This window comes from Solea senegalensis, unplaced genomic scaffold (genome assembly GCF_019176455.1).
Source record: "Solea senegalensis isolate Sse05_10M unplaced genomic scaffold, IFAPA_SoseM_1 scf7180000017085, whole genome shotgun sequence".
In the NCBI taxonomy this organism is placed as follows: Eukaryota; Metazoa; Chordata; class Actinopteri; order Pleuronectiformes; family Soleidae; genus Solea; species Solea senegalensis.
The window spans coordinates 192,501-203,341 of NW_025322230.1; the positions used below are offsets into that span (position 1 = coordinate 192,501).

Genomic DNA, 10,841 nt, shown 5'->3' on the forward strand with positions numbered 1-10,841 from the left:
CGCAAACAACAAACGAGGAGTACAAAGAACAAATGAGGAAGCGCAAAGAACAATAAAATACAATATTTTTGAAAGATTACATCAATATTTTATTTGTTTCCTAAAAAGGGTTAAAAGTCTTATGTGTGCTTGACATCACATGTCACAGTATTCCATTTGACTTTTAAATTAAATGCATCCGATTAAGAAACTCCTGATGAATAATTGATTGAAAGCCTGAAGTATACATTTAGTAGTGGACATGTTACAAGAACTGCTTCGGCGTGTCACAGACGTTGCAGTGTGATGATGATGATGATGAAGTCATAACTGTACCAGAACTGCTCCACTCTGCACTTTGTCAGAGTGAAGCAGGACAATAGCTGGAGGCAACAGCAGCTGTCAGGGTTAATGAAAGCATGTTGTACAAATAAGAGAAGCCAATCAGACGAAATTAAACACAACCGTGTCGTAAATCTAATGCGGCGTTCAATGCCGACATGTAAATAATACGTCTCCTGGCTTAACTACAGGAACTAATGAAGTTTTAGGGATTAACGTAGAGATGATTCATCAGTGAAAAAGTGTGACATAACATATGCATGTACAGAATATACGATCTGTAAGTACAGGAGCAGCACGAGGACATAAACCACCTTTAATGTGAAGCTTCCTACATCCTGCTGTAAACACCATGTAATATTAAAACCCAGCAGCTTTGATAATGAGCCCATTAATTTAAATAATAATAAGCGAGTGGTGCGAGTGTTGATTCAACAGAATGTATATCTCCTTAATAATTTAATAAAGAAAAAGTAATAGTGCAAGTATAAGGATGTTTAAAGGGGGGGATGCGGTCAGGAAGACGCCAGAACTTCCTGTCAGCCTCACGTGTGATCGCGGTGGTGGCGTATAAAAATAGAAAAGTCAAGCACGCGGACGTAAACAACAAAAACATAAGCTACAATGCATTAAGAGCTCTCCAACTGGGCGTTATATGTTGCACTGATGTCCACAAATAATAAACTGACCACAATTTAAAAGCATCAACACAAATTCCATTAATAAGAATCTAATGATTGCACAAACGCGTCAAAGATCATTCAGGTTTTTCAGTTTTATTCACTTCTCTCTCTCTGTGTCTGTCTATAACTTTGCCACCTGCCTGTCTGTCTGACTCCTGGACTCTTCATGTTGTGCCTGTATAACCATCTGTCTGTCTGTCTGTCTGTGGATGACAGTGCATTTACCTCGGCAGCAACACTAATGTGGGTCAGTGTCTCTTCACGGCACTCTGCAGCACTTAATGTCAGCGTACAACAACGGTTGCCACGAGATCTATTATTAAGAGACAGTAGCTTGCAGAGGCCCAAAGGCGCGCACGCACACACATGCACACACACACACACACACACACACACACACACACACACACACACACACACACACACACACACAAACAAACGCCACACTCTCTTGGGGTGAGTAGCCAGTCTGGCTGTCAGGAAAAGCAGACGGGTCCATCAACAATAAACAAAAAAAATCAAGTAACTGCTGGAACAGGACAGACACACACACACACACGCACACACAATATATCCAATCCAATCCAACTTTATTTATAAAGCACTTTAAAAAACAACAACAGCTGAAACAAAGTGCTGTGTATATACATTAGTGTTTTCTGTATTAAGCACAACAAATACTTTTATAGACGGGAGATGATAGGTGCAGATGATTAAGTTGATCTGTGGCTGCGACATGTTTGTACACACACACGCACACACACGCACACACACACACACAAAGACAGAGAGAGAGAGACACTGGTGCTTAGCGCTCCTCGTGGAGCCAGAGGTCAGTCAGTTTGATAAAGAATCCTTGCATATAAATTGCTTCATAACAAGCCATCTCTCAGAGGTGTGTGTGTGTGTGTGTGTGTGTGTGTGTGTGTGTGTGTTTGCTGGAACATAAACACTGACCTTGTCAGGACCAGTCGTCTATCCCGGCAGACCGAACCTGGTACTAATGAGGCAGAACCTCATTTCTTTGGATCTGGTTAAGGGCATATTATTATTAATATTATTATAAATTGTGGTAAGGTTAAAGGTCAGGGTTAGGCATTAACTGGTTGTGGATGTTCAGGGTGGTTCGGGATCATGTGCTTTGTTTTAGGCTGTTTGATCAATGCAGTGTACTGAAAAGAATAGCAGTGCAAACCTGTGTGTGTGTGTGTGTGCGTGTGTGTGATGTTAATGTGCACATATAAGGAAAGCAACAACAAGGTAGAAGGTATGAAAGAGGCAGGGAACACTGCACCACAGGGACACACAAGTCAGAGTCTATTTTCACTCTTTCCTTCACTTTCCTCCTACACACACACACACACGCACACACGCACACACACGCACACACACAGCTATTTTTGGAGTCGCAAGAGAGAAAGTAAGGCAAAAAGAGAAAGGTTTGCACAGACATATTTGACAGGTGAGAGAGAGAGAGAGGGGAGAGGAGAGGAGAGGGCACCAAAGAAACAAATCAAAAGGATTCATAAAGTGAGGTTGAAAGACCAGCGAGAAAAAAGACAGAAAGAGAGAGAGAGAGAGAGAGGGGGAGAGATGGACAGAGGGGGAGATATGAAGAAGACACAGGGAAACTATTATGAATGAGTTGAAAGAATAGAAATGTCACCGTGTGGGCGCTTATTTGAATTTGTGTGTCGAGCACTCATGTCATGTCACGTATCGTGTAATTCATATTTAAACTTCAAACACACACACACACACACACAAAAAAGTATTTGATACGTTTTAATGTGGTTTTTTACAGGTGTTTGTAGTGAATGAATGAGTCCATGATCAAAGAGCAAGACAAACAGACTCACAAACAGTTTCCATCCATCTGCCATCACCGGTTGCAATGCTGCATATATGCTTACGTACATTAGTTACATCTATCATTTCATCACTTTATCATTCTTTCACCCTTCCATACATCCAGCACATCCCCGGTTTATGTTTTCATAGTTCTGGACACGTGTGTGACTGTCTTTCCTATATTTATCTTTTTATATTTTCTTACTTTCTATAAGTTGTAAACGTTTGCACTGGAAAACCTGCACTTTTAATTTGTCTCGAATCTGGATTACTGTGTGTGAAAATAATCTGTGCATGGCTCCGTCAGTCCACTGAACATACAGACACTCATGGTCCTCAGAGGATCAATCGTACTGACACATGACTCACCTCCTGTGTGACACACACACACGCACACGCACACACACACACACACACCTACACACACACACACACACACTAACTGGAGGCACAGTGCACTTAAGAGCAGTCATGAGTCACTCGCTGATGCTGATATCACCACTGCCATTCCTGTTACACTCCCCCTCCTCACCCCCCCCTGCTCATGGGAGCAAAGCTTCTCCTCCTTTAAGTGAGGAAAGCCACCGATGCTAAGAAAATAAGCGACTAAAAAAAATGTTATAGCAGCAACCGTGACCACTATAAATAAAGTGTATAATGTGTGGAAACAGTAGAGCTGAAACAATTAATCGATTACTAAATTAATCAACAACTATTTTGATAATCGATTCATCGGTTTGAAGCTTTTTTCATGATTAAAGCAAGATTTCTGATTGTTTAAGCTTCTTAAATGTGAATATCTTCTTAATTTCTTTGCTCCGGATAACAAAGAAATCAATAAAAGTGAATCATTTTGGTTTGTGGACAAAAACAAGACATTTGTGAACGTCATCATTTCCAGGTTTGCCAAACATCGATCCACATTTTTTAAGGTTTTCTGATATTTTATGGGCCAAACGATTAATCGATTATGAAAATAATCATTAGTTGCAGCTCTATATGCGATATTATTGTATACTATGGTGTTAAGCCACTTAAACTCAGCAAATATTCCAAAAAAAAACAATATACATCGAGATGAAACCGACGAGATATCAGACACACAGTTAGTAAAAAGCTCCTCATCGGTTATTCACACACACACACACACACACACACACACACACACACACACACACACACACACACACACACACACACACACACACACACACACACACACTTATGCACATCGACCACGGAGGCGTCAGGCCAGATTCACGAGCTACAGAAATCAAATAGATTTTCTTTATCACCTTGCCGACTCCAACCACCAGAACATTAACACAATATTTATTGACAGTGTCACTGCCTCTGCTACTGCTGCTGCCGCTGCATTATGGGAGCTGGAATGAGAGAGAGAGAGAGAGGAAGAAGAGATGAATAAGAAAGGAAAAGAAAGAAGAGAAAGTGAGGCCCAAATTATTTTCTAACTAGACCTCCTGCTCCTGGAAACTGCTGACAAACAACGGAGGAGGTGAGTCGCAGCCAAAGAGGCTTGGGCCTCCACCAAAATCCCAGGAGGAGAGAGAGAGAGAGAGAGAGAGAGAGGGATAAAACAGGAGGAGGACAGGTGGGAGGAGTGAGGGAGAGAGGATTGATCCATCGCTCCCGTTCATGCAGCCATCAAGAGTTCATTAGCCCCTGGAAGGGAGTGAAGGAGGGATGAGAAAGGACATCACAACATCTCCTCCTCTCCTTGACATCATGTCCCTGCTGGCTTCACCTTTGTGTTCGTCTCTGTTTCACCTTCCTCCCCCACATCCCTCGTTGACCTCCCCTTACACTTTATCACCATTTTCTATTTCTGTCCACACGAAAACCGTCTCTTTAAAACAGTTTTCCAGGTCTTAAAACTCAGCGAAAACATAAAACAAACACTAAAGAAAGAAGTGTAAGTGCACCTCCGCTCCGCCTGAGTCTCAGCTTGGCTGCTTTCTTCTAATTATTTTTCATACATTTGATGTTTTTTTTTATATATATAGAAAAGCACAAACCAAATGCTTGGAGAACGGCAGCATATTTCAAACGTGCATCACCAGGTGTTCAAACAGCAGAGGAGAGGCGGACATATTGTTTCTGTCGGTTGTTTACTCGCCGTTTCTCCCGCTCTTTCCCCCACAAACACACGCGCTCGGTCCTGAAAGTCTTCCCATCACGAGCTCAGGCAGCATCTGTCAGCCTGTCCATCAGTGTGCTTACGATCACACAGGGAGGAGACAGAGAGGAGGAGGAGGAGGAGGGAATATGAGAGCGTATGTAATGAAGAGCAACTCATTTTACGACAGTTTGAGCTAAAAACATCGTTTAAAGCCACAAGTATTATTGTGTTGTACTGAGAACATTGAGAAAATTCTGTAAAATACTGTAAATATGTAAATATTTGGTGCCAGCTAAACTATAAATAGGTTTCAAACATATTTGGAAACCATTGTTATGAAATGAGAGTAAGTCAAACAGCGAAAAGAGGGTTAAAAAAAAAAAAACTTGATTGACAGCTGGTGTCGTCCAATAGGAGTCCGGTCGCAGATGAATTTCAGTTAAAATCTACATTAATACATACATACATAAGTGGATATAAAATATCTTTACTCTGCAAAATAAATAAGCATCCACAAAATAACAGCTGTAGGGGGCGCTAGCATAGAGGTCAAGGAGGCAGCAGCTTTTTTAACCTACTAACTGGACAATATCCGAGTTTTCAAAGTCAATATTGGCCGTGCATCCCTATAGTCTCTAATTATTATGCCAAGAAAAATGCATTATCCAAATATATGTATATCCAGTGGTCTCTCATCTGCTCCAGAAACAGAGACGTTTGTATTAAAGAGCGCAGTTAACCACAGTTGTTTCCCCTCTGCGACCAAGAACCTTATACAATTAACTTACTTTGGATTTCACCTTGTTTTTCAGTCTAATAAATAAAAAAAATATTCATTTTATGTGCACAGTTTACTTCTGATATGTCGTAGTATGGACGTAGCTTTAGCTTTAGGGCAAAAATACCTGCACTTATATGTAAACAACACTTTCACAACACTGAGAACTATGTATCATTCATTTAAAGACGAAAAACAACCTGCTCCATAGTCAGGTGAGCAATGAAGCACAGGCCAATTAGAGTTGTTTGTGAAATAAGTGAAGCATCTTTGTTTCCGGTTATTTGTGTACAGACTTTTACAAGGATCCTTAATAAGGCTGAGTCACAATGGAACAGTAAATAAAATTAAAATGCACCCACCCCCGGAAAATTTAACTTTGACGTCATCTCTGACCACACACACACGCACACACACACACACACGCACATACTCTCTCAATAACCCAATAATGAGATTCTAGGCCACAGTCGGGTCAAACAATGACAGCACACAAACAGACTAATGCATTAATCCACTATGATTGGTTTTATGTTGCAAAAGAGGACAAAACCTGCACAAGGGGAAACCAACAACGACCCTCAGGCGTCTTCAGAATCACAACAAACGTCAAAATGAGCCAATGCGATGGCAAATAAATCTAGATGGTAACAAGATGGTAAATAAATCAGCACATGTGTTCTATTAAATGCAAAGTTGTTTAAAAAGAGTCATCATCAGGTTAGTTTTGCTTTATTATCTGATAGATAACGGATCCGGATCCGTGCTCCGTGTTTTCCCTTCACAAATAAACCGTTTCTGTCATGCTACACATTCAAAGTCAATGAAACTACTTTTCTCCGTTCAGACGCTCCGGTTTGAACTTGGTCTAAAGGTCGTCGTGACCATGTCAACACGCCTAGGCGGTGCACTGAATTGTTGCCACCATGCGATTGACTGATTAAATATTTGCATTAAGGTGCAGTTGAACAGGTCTCATTTCTGCTATTGTAGCACTGTCACATACTGATCCTGTGAATGTACGGTAATGTCGTCTATTATAGATGATTAAGTCTATTAGAACATTTCTGCTTGTTCCGTCTCTCTGTAAAAATATTTACGCCATTAAATCATCAGAATCAAAATCGGAAATCCAATTTCAAAGCATGGAAGATGAAAAAATACTCGTCAGCTAGAACTAATACCCCTGTGGTAGGCATGCTGGTTAGTGAGTGAGTTAGTAGAGCAGAACACGTCAGAGAATTAGTAACATGACGGTAACATTACAGTAGCCACAGGTTGGCGCAGCTACTCTCACATTGACTTCCATTCATTTGGACAGCCTGTTAATCCATAACATTAACCATAACCAGTTAATGCCTAAACCTAAACCTGACCACAATTCATATTTTAGTAAACGCGATAACAGTATGTATCGTGATAGATACTTCCGCGATGTCAATACAAAAAACATACGATAAAGTCACTCAACTTCATTAGAAAACAAACAATAAACAAATAAAGAAAGAAAGCGCTAGAAAATAGACGAAGCAGGTTTGGTGGCGTGAACAATCTCAGTCCCTCAATCGTAACCATGCAGCAACCAGTGGAGTGGCCTGAGCCTCTGGAGTCAAACAGCCAATCACTGAACAGTCACTCTTCCTCGTGTCTCACTTGACGACAACAACAACAACAACAACAACAGGTACCTCGCCACCAGTATGGCAGTTTTTTTGGTTACTTTATGTCCAACCAGAGTCAGACCAATGCAAGATGACCCAAGAGCAGAAATACAACAATTCTACTATCTACCATCTTCCTCGCTCACACCCTTTGGATTACACGCGTTCCACAGCACGGCCATCACGGCATCATCTGCCGCCACATGTGGAGATACACAGAGAAAGACTGGAGACGTTACAAAGACATAACCAAGATAATCAATAATTATCGACACCGATCGATAAGAGCTAGTTATATCATGATGTGTCTTCCAGCCGTATCACCCAGCCCTCAAACACGAACTCAAATGACCTGGGGACCAGTGAGTGTCTCGTCTTGTCAAGAGGACAAAAACAACAACTGTTCAGTCGCTTAAAATTATACACACAATAGATATATTGTATTATATTTCAAAGTAAAAGGTGTGTTGTTTTGATACGGAACGACGTCTACTTCACAATAAAAACACATTTATGATGCAAAGTAAACCTTAATTATTCAAAAAATCTATTAATAACTCTAATTAAAACATCAAACAAGCATATATATATATGTGTCATTTAATGTTGAATACGCTCAGTGTTTATGGCAGAAAAACACACACACACACACACGTAAGCCCTTCAGCTCAGCTGCTTCTTATGTGACATGCACTCATGAGTCACTCACACATGTTTGCCCTGCAGCCTTCTCTGCCATGACTGTAAAAACATGTACAGGCACATGGAGGGACATGTGTGTGTGTGTGTGTGTGTGTGTGTGAGGGTACAGTAAATGTGACGTCAGTGAACCATTCATGATCCTCCTCTTCCTCCTCCTCTGCCTCGTCACTACGTAGCTGCTATAATGCCATACACTGCACCACGTGGGGGTCCTTACCCCCTTTTCCAACCAATCAGAGTGCAGCACTTAATGCAGCAGACAAACACACACACGCGCACATACTACACCACACCCCGCCCCCCCACACGTGTGCTTATGTACACATGTGAGACTTAAGAGCCTCCGTCTGCGACTCTGCGTGCTTGTTTTTCACATGACACGTGTGGACACACACACACACACACATTCCTACCCGTGTGTGTGTGTGTGTGTGTGTGTGTGTTCACAGGACGATGAAGGGGGGAAAAAGGGGGAAAGATGGAGGGATGGATGAGGGAACGGGAGAGCATAGAATGTGGACAACAGAGCTGAGCGAATGCAGAAAAATGAAAAACAGCACCCTTTCCCTGATCGCTTGTAAACAACCACTGTCTCCAGGCGAGAGAGGAGAAGGGAGAGCCAGGAGGGAGGGAGGGGGAGAGAGAGAGAGAGAGAGAGATAATGAGAATGAGTGAAAACGAGATGGCACTGCATCAGGAAAGATATGAAAGAGAGAGACAGAGGGGGATAGAGGGATTGAGAAGGAGCTGTTATGCCCCCACACACCATGACTCATCTCCGGTTTCATACCCAGCAGGAGGAGGCTTGTGTGTGTGTGTTTGAGTTTGGAGAGAGAGTGAGTGTGAGGAGGAATGATGCATACATCTTTATTTAAATCTGCTGTTTACAGTGTGTAAGAGCCACACTGAGAGTTATTGGTTTGTGTGCAAATGTCAAGCTTTTGTGTGCGTGTGTTTCATGTGTGTGTTGGTGTAGAGAAAGGCTGTGCTGTCACAACCGGGAACATTTAACAAGCCCCCAGATGATTCCTGCTTAATTGATTCAAGACTAGAGCATGATGTTCACTCTCACAGGCCTCGTGCAGGAGAAAGAAGAAAAACCAACGAATGTGTAAAAAAACTAAAAAACTGGATGAACCTCACTCTCTTATAAACGATCTGCACTAATAAGCAAACACCACGTCACCATGCGTGGAGGTTCTCCAGGCAATTATAACGAGGAGGTATAGCCACCGCCACCGCCGCTGCTGCACATCACATCCCCCCCGGAGGCAAATGCCCCACTTACACCCCATTAATCCTGCTCACATCTGACTCCCACCAGCAGCAGCATCAGCAACAGCATCAGCACCATGAGAAGCACCTGCATCCACATGTGACGTCACTGTGTTGTTGTTGTTGTTTGCAGTGCAACGATGTAACATCCGCCACACACACACACACACACACACCCCTCACTCACTCACTCCTCCTACCTCAACCCAGGAATACAGATAGTGCTGTGGCTTAGATGAGGTAAACAACACACACACACACACACACACGCACTTCTTATAAAACCAGCTAGATCTGCACAGCACAAGGAGGGGGAGTGAGGGGGTGAATGAGGCAGTGAGGAGTTGCTGTAATTCGTTGATGTGTGTGTGGCTGCGTGCTCAGCCTTCCTAAACCTACTACACACACACACACAAACACACACACCCCTTTTTTATTTTTTTTTATTAAGGAGGGGAGAAGGAAGCTGCAAATAATCCAGAGAGTGAGAGGTTGGTGCCACCACCCTTCATCCCTTCACCACCTGGGACCTACAACTCCATGTCACATCATCCACTACCAGCTGTACTGTACACATGTGTGTGTATTCTTGTATGTGTATCTTTGTGGGGACCAATACTTATATAAATAAATATCTAAGGAAGTGAGGACATTTTGTGGTTTTAGAAACTTAGCTGTGATGGTTAAGGGTAAGGTAAGGGTTTCTAGGGGATGCATTATGTCAGTGAGTGTCCTCACTATGAATGCTATACAAACACGTGTGTGTGTGTTTTCAAATTCCACTGAAATTCCTCACTCACCACAAAAAAACAGCCTATTTGTTGCAGTTACGCACAAAAACAAACATATACGCACATATATAAATATGCACTTCTTGGACACTCCCCCAACTGCCCTGTTCACTCACTCGCTCACTTACTCACTCACTCACTCGATTCCCACAGGAGGCGCGTTCATGCAACGTTCGCAGCACAACATGGCCAAGTTTACCCGGTTAATTTCACCCCAGTGTGCGCGTGCACATGCAGGCTGCACACGGCACAACACAACATATATACGCACGCACGCACACACACATACATACATACATACAAAATCAACGCATTGCCCCATCTCTGTGTGCGGGAGGCAACACTGTAACAGCCGCTGTAAAAGTGCGTGCCAGGCTCAGGCTGCTGTTAGCCTAGCACCGATGTAGCACTTCTGCGTGTGCAAACACTCCCACTTTTTTTCCCCACATTTCCCAACCCCGCACCTCCACACACACACACACACAGCGGCATCGCTCCCTTACCTTGGTGGCACGGTCCGCCTCGGGTGCGGAGACGGCGCAGTTCAGGGTCTCATTGAAATCCACGCACATGTACATGTAGTTTCCCCCAGTGGCTCAGCGTAGCTCCGCTCTGTTTCACCCCCCACCCCCCCAACCC

At 42.8% G+C, this 10,841-nt stretch overlaps 1 protein-coding gene across 1 annotated transcript in view; it reads right to left on the reverse strand.

The window, feature by feature from the left end:
* The window catches only part of jade2 (jade family PHD finger 2), a 132,796-nt gene extending 121,955 nt beyond the window's left edge, over positions 1–10,841 (reverse strand). The window contains 1 exon segment of the mRNA XM_044018363.1: positions 10,706–10,841. Coding sequence (XP_043874298.1) covers positions 10,706–10,780 — 75 coding nt within the window. The 5' untranslated portion in view covers positions 10,781–10,841.